The 14,260-nt window shown below is 38.8% G+C and overlaps 1 protein-coding gene across 1 annotated transcript; it reads right to left on the bottom strand.

Moving 5' to 3' along the window:
* Window positions 1-6,373: 6,373 nt before the first annotated feature.
* Window positions 6,374-12,860, bottom strand: LOC137731562 (pyruvate kinase isozyme A, chloroplastic-like). The gene is made up of 6 exons (XM_068470701.1): window positions 12,166-12,860; window positions 11,973-12,063; window positions 11,681-11,874; window positions 10,366-10,487; window positions 7,829-8,307; window positions 6,374-7,136 (listed from the first exon to the last, which is right to left on the bottom strand). The coding sequence occupies exons 1-6, from the start codon at window positions 12,730-12,732 to the stop codon at window positions 6,835-6,837; spliced, it is 1,755 nt and encodes a 584-aa protein (XP_068326802.1). The 5' UTR covers window positions 12,733-12,860; the 3' UTR covers window positions 6,374-6,834.
* Window positions 12,861-14,260: the final 1,400 nt, after the last annotated feature.

Raw genomic sequence — 14,260 nt, 5'->3', positions numbered from 1 at the left:
ACTATCCCACTACAAAGGTTCAAGCTTTGAAGCAAAACCCAAAATCTAGAACTGCTGAAAAAATTACAAATGAGATGCAGAGGCTTACCTTTTCCACATTGCTTCTTCACAGAACTACAAAAAGCCCATGAACAAAAACTAGAAGTGGGTCTTCAAATTTAGCAACAAAACTGCAATAATCAAGGGACCCAGAAGAAATTTAACCAGAAAATCAAGCAGGATAAAGAAAATACACAACATCACTAAACCACAATCAAATCCTAAACTTTACCACAAAATCAAGCAGGAGAGCTTTGGAAATTAGAAACATCAGCAGCAAAGGAGAGCCGCTACTCTCCTCTCCTCCTCTTGTTTCTTCTAATTTTCAATTTACGACTCCAAATTGCAATTTTGCCTACGCGACCACCGATTCGAGTCCAACAACCCTCTCCCACCTCTCTCTCCTTCCTAGTTCCTACTCTAGTTCCTTGTCTCTACCTTAACATTTCTATTCAATTCAATCCCCAAAATCTGAACAAATTACGAGGAGGATGGAGCCCAATTAGAGGGCACGAGCAAGGAGCTTGGTCTGATCGGCGTCTGAGGCTCGGGTCTCAGGAGGCACTAGGAAGGCGAGGACGTTGAGGAGCTTCGGCATGGTTGAGGACGCTAGGAAGGCAACGACGCTGAGGAGCTTCAACAAGACGAGGACGAGAAAGCGAGAGAGAAAGAGAAGGTCTTAGTAGTCCCATGGTTTTCGAAAAGTCTCGCTAAGACCATCCAGTGAGGCCTCCAGTCGAAGCGAGTGAAACTTAAACCTACTAAAGTTGCCAAAGCAAATAACTGACACGAGATTAGACAACTTTCTAGTCCAATCTAGTCGAGTTTCACTTAATGAAGGCAAATAAACGTACCCTTACATTTTTAAGCCAAGGCCAACTGCAATGTCTGTGTCCTAATTTTTTGTAGGTTAAGAGTGATGCATAAGCCCGAAAGGAAAGAAAAGACTACACAGGAATATCAATATGCCACGAGACCTCAACTATATCTACAACTAGCAATCAAGGACACGGAGGAGATTACTAAAAAAAAACTGACCCAAATTGTATGACAAATCCAACCGAGCTAAATGATCAACAACAAAAGTCTTCTTACTGTAAATATGTAGAATTTCACAACACCAACTATGCTGCATAAGAGCACGATAATTGAAGACTAAACTTCGCAAAGGGTGATTATCCACTTTTGCATTTAAAATCAATTGTACTGCAAATGCAAAATGTGATCCACCATAATCTTCTCAATTTTCATTGTTCCACGCAAGTTGCAGCCCAATGAAAACACCCCAACCTTCAACGCATAGAATCTCACCTCGACCAAAGAGTTTCTAATTTGATTACAGGAAAAAGGCAAAACTCTGTGCAAAGTTTGAATTTATTTTTTGGAAACTGTTATTAATACTCGAAAAATAATAATCATACATGTCTCCCTTATAAAAACATTACGGAGAAATTGCATTTTGAGGAGTGCAGATGCAACTTCTCTTCCAGAGGCTCCTTGTTGGTATTGGCCCTCCTCAGTGTCGTATGTCTTGCAGTCCTTACCTTTCTCTTCAGAATAAGATTATTCAGTGCCAATTCTTTTAATTTCATTTCTATGCAAAAGTATTATTGTACCTTTCTCTTCTTCAGAATAAGGTTATTACAGAAATGAGATGCATTCGCAGAACAGATGATGCAGGAAATACAAAACCACAAATGCATGTCACCTAGTGTTCCTCGTTCCTATTTTGCCACTTTTTCAAGCCAAGAAAACCGTCAGTTCGTAAATATGTAACACTGCTTAGTGCATTTATCACCTTTTCCATTACCATACACATTCAGAAGACGTCGTTATTTTCCAACTTATAATAGCATCGCGTAGTGCAAGTAGCATCGCGGAGTGCAAGTATCAACTTCTATATTTTGCACAGAACTGTTGTAAGATATGTGCGAGATACCAGAAGGCCATAAGAACGAAAATAAAGTCATGCACCACCGAAGCAGAGGTGAATTTATAATGATACCAGTTGAAAACAAGTCTGAAAACCAACAAAATTACTAATAATGTTGCATTAAAAACCAAAAAGATTCATAACTTGTAATTGCACGGAATTGTTGTGCCAATAAACTACTTTTCTCCCAGATTCTGATCATCTTCTGGTTGCTTTGCTACAAGATCCAGAGGCCTTTCACTGCTGGAAATTTTCCTTTTCTCAGAAAGGAGAGGGGGATATCTTCTGCCTCCAAAAAAATTAAAGGGTCTCCATCAAGAAGGCAAAGGCTCCCCATGCAAATGGTTGCTTCAGAGCAACAATGAAGACCACCAATTTCAATTTCCTTGACACTTTTTTTCGCTAAATCAACCCAACAAAGCCTACCCATGTCTGTCATAAAAAAAATCACTTCACTATTCTTTGTAAGCACCAAAGGCTTGCAAGAATCATACAACCAAGGCACATCTCCATGCCGAATAGAATAAAGCATGGTCCAAGATTCATTCACGCCATGTTCCTTCAGAATCCAACAATCTATTCGGTCGTCTAGATGTCTAACACAAGTGCATAAAGAGTCTCCCAATACCTCCAACGACATAATATCCGCATCATCGACGGTATGAGTCGGAAATTGGTTATACTTCTCACTGGCAAGATCTAATGTCAAAATTATGTTCTGGTTTATATCTAATGGGTTATACATCACCCAATTGAGAGCACCATTCAAAAAGATGATTTGAATTTCATGCATTTGAAAACCGTTGCAAGGCATGTTTTGGATCATTTTCCATGAGTTCGATTTTAGGCTATATACACTGACTTGAGAACCCACAATAACATAATGGGAAATTTTATTTGAACCTATTTAACATTTTTCTACACTCAACTTATTATCTACACCTATATTATTTTTAATTAAAGAACTAATATCTCTTTAAACCAAAATTTTTTACCTAAACTATCCTCCCAAATCCAATTCAAAATGTAAAATTATCTTTACACTCATTTAAAAAATAAATTCTCTAATTGAATAGTTTTGTTTTCAAAAAGACTCAAAAGTCAAAAAAACATTATGGGTCATTTGTCCCTCTTTCCACCGTGATCTCTTCAACTAACTAGTCCCAATTCCAATCCATTTCCAAATTCTTTAATTGTTTTCATGGCAAGTGTCAATATATTTAACAAAGCCTTGAGTTTTAAACAACCCTTGAGTTTTAAACAACGATACTCTTTGTATATATACTAGTGACTAGTATAGTTGCTGTTATTAACATTGGATAAAAAAATAGTTGTTTAAAACTAACATTCATCTTCACATGTTAATGTTTTTGTAATTTATACTCGTATTTTTCTAATCAAAACCTTGAGTTTTGAATATACTCGAATCTTCTGAAGGTTAAAGTATTTGTGAGCATATTCAAGTACAGTAGTTGTTATTTTGGGCCATAAACCAAATTGTTTTGTCTGCAATCTAATTGATGTGGAGATCTCCTTTAAACAAATATTAAAAAACTTATATTCATAGAAAGGGTTTCATATATATCCTAGAAATTTGGTGTGCACAACAATTGTTTAATACTTTCACTTTGGCAAGTGCAAAAAGTTTAAACTGTGAGCAATCTGGGATTGACGAAAAAAATTAAAAATCAAATACTCATCTTCTAACTCTAAAGAAAAATTGAAACTAAACGAACAAAAAATTTCCATAAGTCGAGTCATAACTTAGTTGGAGGATTGATCAAAACTTTATCACCATCTATCAATAAAAAAAACTTGTTTTTTCTCTATAAGAGCTTATAGGGTTTTAGCCGGAATGAAGATAGGATAAATAAGGAGTGATGGTAGGGTTTAATTATAGGGTGTGGGTTTATTGATAAATTTAAGTTTTATTATTAATTTTATATTGTACTTGATGGTAATTATGCAATAGGGTAAAAAAGACAATTAATATTTAAAATTTAAGTTGGATGTAGAAAGAGGTTACATGGGTTTAAATAAAATTTCTCTAACATAATCTCTGGTAGAAAACTGCACAAGTTTGACAATTTTATAGTCATCGTTAGTTGAATCATACCTGAACCCATATTCAGCTAAGTCTTCCTTCATCTTTCCTTGGCTGCAGCTACAGGTTTCCTTGTTGGTATAATGCTGCAGAGGCTAGGAGCCTTGTGAAGTCTGCTTGAACACACTGCCCAAAGTTTCTCCCTTCCTGGATCAAGTCCAACAACACCTTTCCTGAACCAAGTCCCACAACATGCATCCAACTTTAGTAATGCTCATCCCTGCTTTCTCTCTTCTTTTTCATGTGTGAGCTTGAAAAGAAAGATTCCTTTCTGCACAATAAAAGGAACGCGCGACTCTAGATGAACATGTGATTTGGTTAGTACAGCTTTGGGTTTTGGTTGTTTCCTATGTATTCTAGTTGGTTTGCAAGGGAAAAGAGTAAGGTTATTATCTCTTTCAAGCCTACCCATGAGAAGCAAAAATCATGGACTAGGACTTTTGGTGCTCCCAAGCAGCCCAAAAGTCTTCCACAATTCTAATTCCACATAGGCCAATGAACATCCATAACCATCAACACCACAAACCACACGACAAGCCCCATTAAGTGGCATGGACTCATTTAAGCATGACATGTGCATGGTGTGACTCGTATCATAATACTAATATATTCATATTATAATATAGGTTACCATGATAAATATGCTTGATTTGCATGGGCTTGGCATCTAATAAACTTTATTAACATGGCATGATCTTAAATTTGCATACTCTTTGTTTCATACTTTATGCATGAATTTAAGCTTGGCTTGTGATACTTTTACAACGATTAGGCCTTGAGACATGATTGGGATTGTATGTGACATTTTTAAGTCCCAACAGCCAGCAACAGCCAGCCCACTGTTTGGGCTTAGACTGTTTTTTTTTTCCCCCTCCATTTTGGGGCTTAGGTTTTTTGCGAAGAAAAAAGGGCTAAAAAACATTTGGGCCAGCAGCCCAAGTTTTTTTTGCCACATGTTGGGCCTTTTATTTGTGCTCGGCCTTGGGCTCCTTCTACTACAGCCTGCAGCTGCTCCTTTTGGTCTGCCTTTTCTCAACCAAAAAGCCAAATTTTCTCCTGAGCCCAAGGAGAGGATCCTCCTGACCAAGACACGTGGGCCGTTGGATGAAAATCTAAAGGCTACAAACAGAGGGATCACTTTAAAGTTATAATAATTATAGTTGTTGGATGAAAATCCAATCGTCCACATGTCTTGGTCAAGAGGATCCTCTCCTTGGGCTTAGGAGAGGATCCAAATCCAAATTTTGGCTTGTTTCTTGCTTCTAGCCTGTACCCGACCATGCTGGGGTGCCTGGGGTCCAATGGCAAAGTTCAATTTTGGCAAAATTTTATATTCTTGACGGTTGTGATTATATCTTCGTTCTTAATCCTATCCTTATTTGTGTCCCAGCACATTCAACGGAGTATTGTCATCTCTGCTAGATTCATTTTCTCCATTTGCTACTTTTTTATTACCCAACATTTCATGCCATAAAGTATTGATGGCCTTATTGTCGTCCTATAAAAAAATTTCTCGAGCTTTACTAGCATACGACGATCGCACAACACACATGATGCACTCTTTCACTTCTTAACTTGTACTCTATGGTTGAGATCTCCATCTAGTTCTTCATCTTTGTGCAAGATAGAATCCAAGATAACGAAAGTGTTTACTCTTTGGTACTTCATGATCTCCATTTCTCATTCCTATCTTATTTGGACCCCCACTGAACTTGCACTCCATATACTTTGTCTTTGACCTACTTAGGCGAAGACCTTTAAATTCAACACTTTCTGCCAAAAGTTAAGCTTTGCACTCTCTCTTGCATTTTATCTATTAGCACTATATTATTTACGAAAAGCATACACCAAGTGCTATCATCTTGAATATGTCATGTTAACTTGTCTATTACCAATACAAAAAGATAGAGAACTTAAAGATGAACCTTGGTGTAATCATATGATTATGTGAAACTTTTAATTTATCCTTAAGTTCTTAGCAAGTCGTTGCTAAGAACTTAAGTCGTTGCTCATTGTACATATCTTTTATTACTTGAATATATGCCACCGTACTCATTTCTTATCTAGAATTTTCACACCAATATGCAATTGAGAAAAAAAGGGAATATTCGCTCAAAGCCGAATACAGCAATGAATGCCCAAGCTTACATATTTGATGATATTATGAAGTTATATTTGTACAGTATTCTACTTCAAATTCCACTAGATTATAAAAAGAGATTCAAACTTGGATCGATGAAAAGCACATCTGCAATCCAATCAATGTGGCTACGTGAAAAAATAAAATTACAACGATCTAAATGAATTACATCCACTTATTTCAACATGAGTAACCCAAATACATTCAATTTCAGAAACCAGTGGGTGGCATTAAACAGTAACTTGAAAATGGTTAATTGTTGATCATGCTTGATCGAATTTTAGAAACACATCAAAACAATACATAGGAACATTATTTCTGTAATCCCAAAACAAAAAGATATTTCTCTGCCTTTCAACGATACGGTTCTCGTCATAGCCCTAAAACTAATTAAGCAAACTAATTTCACAAGGTAATTCATGAACAATACCAGGCAGCTCCTGTGAACTTTACGATGGATCTTGAGGCCTGCTCCGGGAAGATCATTAGGGGAAGGCTGAGTCACCTCCAGATTTCCCCTTTTTTATTTCAACCAAAAGCAATTAACTTAGCAGTTTGATAGATGACACAATCTAGAAGGATCGAGAAAATGCTTCCAGGCTAAACGAAATCCAGTTTTCAAGGAACATTCATAACTTGGATGCACTGCAAGACGTCTGAGACAGCAATAACAAGGTCGCCTGACTTGATCAAATTCCTGGCCTTCAGCAGCGAGAAGGTTTTATTAAGGTTGCTCTCCATATCATCGGAGAAGCTCACCCTAAACGGTATCAGACCCCACTGTAGGTTCAGACGTCTCCGTACAGATGTCGTGTTAGTAAAAGCAAAGATTGGGCAGTCTGGCCGGCAGCGAGACAAGAGAGATGCCATGTGGCCTGTCTTTGTATAGACAAAAAGAGCATCTACCTCCAAATTATTGGCTGCAAAATGCAAACCACATCAAGATATTGTTCCAAATGCAGAAAAAGCGATGACTAAAACAAGAATATAATTCAACAGAAAGGATCAATAAATTCAATACTAATATAATCATTCCTTTGAATTAGCCATCTTACGAGGAGGTTGAGAATAAATGAAGACATGCAAGAACTAAAATGTTTAAAATAGATGCAGCCGAAATGCTATCCCAAAAAAAGTTATAAGATGAGAAAATACATTATTTTTTGTCATTTGGATATGTTGGTTCAGCTTTGCTGCAACTTAGGAGCTGCATTTTATACAATAAAAAAAGGAAAACATTTTGGAACAAAGAATCCAGATACAATGTGGCTACCAAAATGCATAAATCACATATGATTATCTCAACATTACTTTCATGTGGGTGTGTGTGTGTTTGGTAGAAGTGAGAAATTTGCTTTTGTTATTAGTTTATTGCTTATAGTGAAAGATGCGATTTATATTACACTAGATGGAAATCCTGGCATAAATCCACCCTAAGAGAACACAGGAGCCCTTTACATCAAGACTCTCAGTGTAGATCTATTACAAGTAGTTTATATTGACAGACACGACCAACCCAGGGAGTTCCCTAACCATAGTACTATTATACATGCAAACAAACAGATAACTACTTAGCTTAGCTCACTTAGAAACGTATTTAGCGAATACTTACCCATCTTGGCAGCAGAAATGCAAATCTCCTCTGAAATACTGTCAGAAAATGAAGTTCCAATAGCTGGCAGTTCCATAGCTTCATGACGTTTCTCTTCCCTCCACCATCTTTCAATCCTCAGACTAACACTTCTGAGAACAGCCAATGACTTTTCTGGGAACTGGCCCATAGCCGACTCACCAGAAAGCATCAAAGCATCAGCGCGCTGCCTCACTGCTTCAGAAACATCAGCCACTTCAGCTCTAGTGGGCGTAGGATATTCAATCATAGATTCAAGTAGTTGAGAAGCCACAATGACTGGCTTATTTAGCTGCCGACAAACTTGAACAATCTTTTGCTGGGCTGCTGGGACCTGTTCTAGTGGTATCTGAGCACCGAGATCTCCTCTTGCTACCATTGCTCCATCTGATGCTTGAATGATCTCTTCCAAGTTCTTTAGCGAGTCAATACTCTCTATCTTTGCAATGACAGCAACATCGCTGCAGCAAAATAATTTTAAAAAATTATCTTAAATGAGGAACACATGTTAACCATCTTGGACAAAGTAGAACAAAATAGTCAGTAGGAATGATATTTATCTCAGTATATCTAATTCAAGTGGCACATAGGTATATTAACCTTTAATTATTCAATCAAAATGATTGCACAACCAACGTATTAAAAGAAATTTCACAAACCATAAACCTTACAAAATATATATAGGTGGTAGAAAGAAATATCAAATCTCTTAACACTGAAAGAACTAAGGCTATCTCCAACCGACCCAGCTAAAGGGCCATAGGCTAAAATATAGCCTATTTTGACACGAAAACCGTCTCCAATCGAGGGCTAGGCCAAAGGGCTTGTAGGCACCACCAGGCCAGCGGGCTAGCCAAAATGAGCCAGCCAGCCAGCCCGATGCAGCAGCCCAGCCAGCACCTTCTGGTCCTATAAACCCGACAAGTTCCATGCTTAATCACATGTCGATTGAAAGAAACAATATTGCAGCAGAACCTCTTCTTAAGTGATGCATCAACTTAATTAATTAAAGCAGCTTTAGCAAAAAGTTAATTAATTATCTCTTCTTTTCGTACACAAAATAAACATTTTAATTTTATGTTTTGCAAGTAATCACATCCCCGGTATTGACTATTAAAATTTCATAATATTATTTATATATTTTTCTTATATTATGTACTTTTTTTAGTATATTATCTTATGTACTTTGGCAAAAAGAATTATACCATGCAAGTGGGCAAACTAATAATTAAACCTTAATTTGGGCTTTAAAAAAATTAATAATACAATCAGGACGCATGCAAGAGCCAAAGTATCGTTGGGGTTGGTCCAGTGGAATGTTGCATATATACGTAATTAAATTTAATTTATTTCATAAACCTAACATTAAACTATTTAGTGACGATGATTTAGGTCAGTGTTTTAAAGACACGCCTCGGGGCATGCCTAGGTGGCCTTGGAGGCGGGGCTTTGGAAATTTCGCCTCTGTTTTCTTGGATTGGGCAGAAACTCGCTTAGGCTTTGTCGGGACGCACCTAGGCGGCTGAGGCGCACCTGAGGCGTTGACTGGGCATTTCCGTGATCCAAAGTCTTGCTTGAAATCTGAAATTTTCTGGAAAACTCTGTGCTCTGTAACTATGTTGCAGCGGCGTCTTCACGAAGAAGACAACCGCGCGAGGAAGAAGAAGGGTTTTTTATTTTTTATAAAGTCTTGGCCCAAAACAACGTCGCTTTGGCCAAGTCTAATTATTTATTTATTTTTATAATCACTGCAGTCCTTCTCTGCCAATTCTCTGCTATTTTCACCATCCAATATCCCATTTTCTCTGTAACCAACCAATACCCGATTCTCTCTGCTATATTTCACCCCATCCCCAATTCCACAATTCCCCAATTCCTCAAACCCTAAATTCTCAATCCCAATCCTATATTTCAAATTTACACCAATCTCGTACCTCAATTTGTTTCAAAATTCTCCAAACCACCATTATTTGTTTCAAAATTCAAGTTTTTTAGTACTCTAATCTCAATATATAATTATATATACAATATATATTAAATTATTTAGGTCCTGTGAGGACTTGCCTCACACCTAGGCGGGGCTATCCATGGAACGCCTCACCTACGCCTCCGCCTTTTAATACATTGATTTAGGTACAACCTTTTTTATTATTGGTTGGTTATTGTTCGGAGGTTCTTTTCGTTATAGAACATATTAAAAAATAGCCCCCTCCAGTTGGAGATGGGTTTTTTGTCAAAGTGCTATGTTTTGGCCTATGGCTTTTGGCCCCTTTGGTTGTAGATGGTACAAAATATGGCCTGGCATTGTTCATTAAAAAATAATTTCTTGCAAGGCTAAAGGGCTAAACATGGCCCTTTGGCCCCCTTTCGGTTGGAGATGGCCTAACAAGAGCACTGACTCAATACTCAATAGGAACAACAGGAAGGAGGCTTCATAATGGAACGAAAACATATGACCACAAAATATAATATGTAAATGTATATGTATAATATATGTATTTAAGACTTAACTTCTTTACCTATCTCGTGACCGTGCAGCAATATAGCTTTTAAGATGATTAATGACTTCCGCAGACTTGACAAAAGATACAGCGATAAAATCAACACCCTCTACAATCCCAAAATCAATGTCCAACCAATCCTGAATATATTGAAAACTCAGAGTGTGAGAACAAAAGATAAGTTTAAAGAACTTACCAATATTATTATGTGGAAATAATACACAAGTAGATTTTAGCAATAACAGAAGAAATGAAGAACAATCACAAATGTATGTCATTGCAAAGATATACACTTTTCAAATGATATACAATCACAAATGCATATACAAGCACAAATGATATACACTTTTCAAAGTTTGCCAATTCATGATTATGCTTTTAAGAATTGAAGTTAGACCAGACCATACCCCAGAGTCCAGACAAGGTTATCAGAGTACAGAATTAGCCTTATGACCAATTTGAGATTGTGACACGAATTAATAATTATGAAAACATTCAAAACTTGGGATTCCTTTATGTAATCTCGCTCAAGAGACAATCCATCTTTGTGATACGAAATTTGTAGGTAAGGATGCTTCATATCAGAAGACACTAATGCACTGAAACCATAACTCCATGCTTACAAACCAACAATAGAGTTATCCAAATAGTAATAATATGACAAAGCTGTGCTTACCAGAAGAGAGTAGTATAATTTAAATTTGAGAATCTTAGAAACGAAAGTCATTTCAAAACTGAAAATAAACATATGTGGAAGTTGAAGAAAAGATGATTATAAAAGTGTAGTCTTAGACTTTTAGCTCAGCCTTTCGAAACTTATTCTCCTCTTTTCAAAGTAATGGCATTAAATAATTAACTAGTTTTGAACACGCTTTGACAAATATTGAAACAAAAGCATATGCAACAGAACCATCACTAGACGTGATTGAAGATGCATATATGCATTCAAAAATTCAACTTGAACAATTTGATAATTCCTAATGGACACATCAAATGTATCAATATTCAACTTGCACATTCGAAAGCCTTGCTAATACGTTTTGAAAAACAATGTAAAGAGTGGAATGCAGCCCCTGTGGAATCCTATACCAGGTTTACAGGCCAAAATGGCCAGCTTAGTTATATTGTCAAATTGTCAATTATAGTTTATAACTAGACAAATATATGTATTCGGAAGTTGGAACATACAGAAGGCTCGTCAGGGCATCGTTATGCATTTTACTCACTATGTAAGTCACATACAAAAAATAACATTTAGAAATTCAATACATACATCCCCCGATGAGTCCCTCAATGTTTTTCTTATGTAAAAGAACGAAAATAATGAGCAAACCTTAGAAGAAATTGTGGGAAGCATGGCATTGCGTTCTCGCACTAAACTCCCGTCCCTCCAGAAAGTCAAATTAGCCCGAGGCAGCAACAAACCAGGATCAGTACACTTACACTTAACATCAGGACCAAGCTTCTCAATCACCTCGAACCTCACCATCCCGCCATCCACAAGCAGTTCATCGCCCACTTTCACATCTGCAAGCATCATATCATACATCAATTTTCGCATTTCAACTAAAACAAAGCGGGAAAAGCTTAAAAATTTAAGAAATTTGGTGATATAATTTAATTACCTTCAGCAAAACCTTCATAATTCACATTGATGGTGTGCTGGGGGAGAGTGGAGCCGAAAGCTCTTACACTAAAAGTCCATACTTCACCATCCTGTACATTCGAAAACCAAACTAATCAGCCAATCAGCACTCAGCATGAAACATTGCACATAAGGTGCTTGACAAAATGTCACAAAGAAGCAAACACACGGACCTCGGCTTTGGCGGAGGAGGCGCCACCCAAATCACCCATATGAATCTCGCTGCCTTCGGTGTCCATCATGATGGCGACGGCGTATCCCTTGTCCACGTTGAGCCTCCTGACGCGCTGAATGACCTCGCGGTGCCACTCGCGGGTGCCGTGGCACATGTTGATGCGCGCCACGTTCATGCCGCCGACGGCGAGCGACTCGAGCTGGTCGAATCCGGAGGTGGCGGGACCGATGGTGCATACGAGCTTGGTGCGCCTGGTGGAGCGGAATCCGTTCTCCCGGAGCTCGGCTTCGGTGACGGCGTCGACCTCGATGGAGCTGGAGAGAGCATGGTCGGCGTGCGAAGCAGAGGATTGGAGCCCCGAGGAGGATATGCCGTTGTCGGTGGCGAGAACGGAAGGCTTGCGATCGGAGGAGGAGGCTCTGATGGAGATCTTTGGGAAGAAAGGGGAAGCGGTTGTAGCGGTGGTGGTGACCGGCAACCGGCGATTGAAGGTGGAGAGGAAGGAGGAGTGATGTTTTGGGATGGCGAGGTTGGAAGGGGTGAGGGGATGTACGGACTGCGACATTGTGACTGGTGTTGACCGGCGGTGTACGGTCACGGAGGAAGAAGGTGGGGAGTTTAAAAGGGGAGAGTTGGGCGGGGTTACCGAAGAGGAGATAGCTTTGGGAAATTGGGAGGAGTTTCCAAAGCGAGGAAAATGGACGAGGGACAAAAACGACTGGAGACCGATGGGCATGGATGATACGACGGCGTTTTCCTAGTCCCTTGTTTGCGGAGACGTGTATGAGGGGTAGGGGAAGAATTACCAACAGGATCCTCTTCCGATTTTTTTGCTGAGATTTTGAGGATTTGTAAATCGTGTTTGATTATCGTACATCGTGCGATTAGTTTTTATCAAGTACTATTTACGTTTAATTTTAAATAAAAATATTTAAAATAATTTTTTATCGCATGATGTACGATGAACGAACACGATTCAAGGATCCGAATTCGAAGAATTAGGTGATGATTACCACGTGGCAAATGATTTGTTTGACAGTTGGCAGTTTAGATTGAGAATGTATTTGGTGATTTGAAGATGAGTGTTTCTTTTTTGGGTAAATTACACAAAACTACCTCAACTATTGGGTCATTAACAATTCCATACTTTGTCTTTAAAAAGTTTCAATGTCATACCTTATCTTCGAATTTGTTGCAATGTCATATCTTCCGTCATTTGTCTGTCAATTCCTCTATTAAATGCTGACGTGACTTGAGGTGAGGCCCACTTTCTATTAAAATTTATTAAAATAATAATTTACCCTTAAGGAAAAGAAAAAAAACTCAAGCACCCAGATCCCATCTTCCCCGACCCCCTTCCCTGCGATCCAAATCCAAAACCACTCCCCACGACATCCTCCTCCTCCTCCTCCTCCTATCCTACCCCCAAACCCTAATTGCACCCTCCTCTACAAGCACTCGCCGTCGCCCAACCTCGACCTCTTCATCCTTATTCTCGTCCTCTTCTCCAAGGCCACCCTGTTTTCCTTGCCTTGCTCCTGAGACTCTGGCGCCATATGACCGCGCCTGGGTCTCATCGCTAGGAGGAAAGGTGGTGGTGGGAGAGGAAGTTGGAGGTAGCGGTGGGTTTGGGGAAGACGAGAGGGGGAAGAAAGGGATGGGTTAGGGGGATGGGTGCGAGGGTGGGTGCGGAGGAAGAGATAAAGGATGGGTGCGGAGGAGGAGGTGGAGGATGGGTTTGGGGATAGGTGCGATGGTGGGTGCAGAGGAGGAGGAGGATGTTGTGGGTGGGAGTGGTTTTGGATTTGGGTTGAAGGGAAGGGGGTTGCAGGGAAGGGGGGTCGGGGAAAATGGAATCTAGGTGTTTGAGTTTTTTTTTTTAAAGGTAAATTATTATTTTAATCATTTTTTATTAATTTTTTAATAGAAAGTGGGCCCTACCTTAAGTCACATCAGCATTTAACAGAGGAATTGAGAGACAACTGACGGAAGGTATGACATTGCAACAAATTCGAATATAAGGTATGACATTGAAACTTTTTAAAGACGAGGTACTGTTAATAACCCAATAATTGAGGTAGTTTTGTGTAATT

Source organism: Pyrus communis, chromosome 4 (assembly GCF_963583255.1).
Source record: "Pyrus communis chromosome 4, drPyrComm1.1, whole genome shotgun sequence".
Classification (NCBI taxonomy): domain Eukaryota; kingdom Viridiplantae; phylum Streptophyta; class Magnoliopsida; order Rosales; family Rosaceae; genus Pyrus; species Pyrus communis.
The sequence above is the reverse complement of the archived record's forward strand: the minus strand, read 5'-3'. Positions and strand labels throughout refer to the sequence as shown.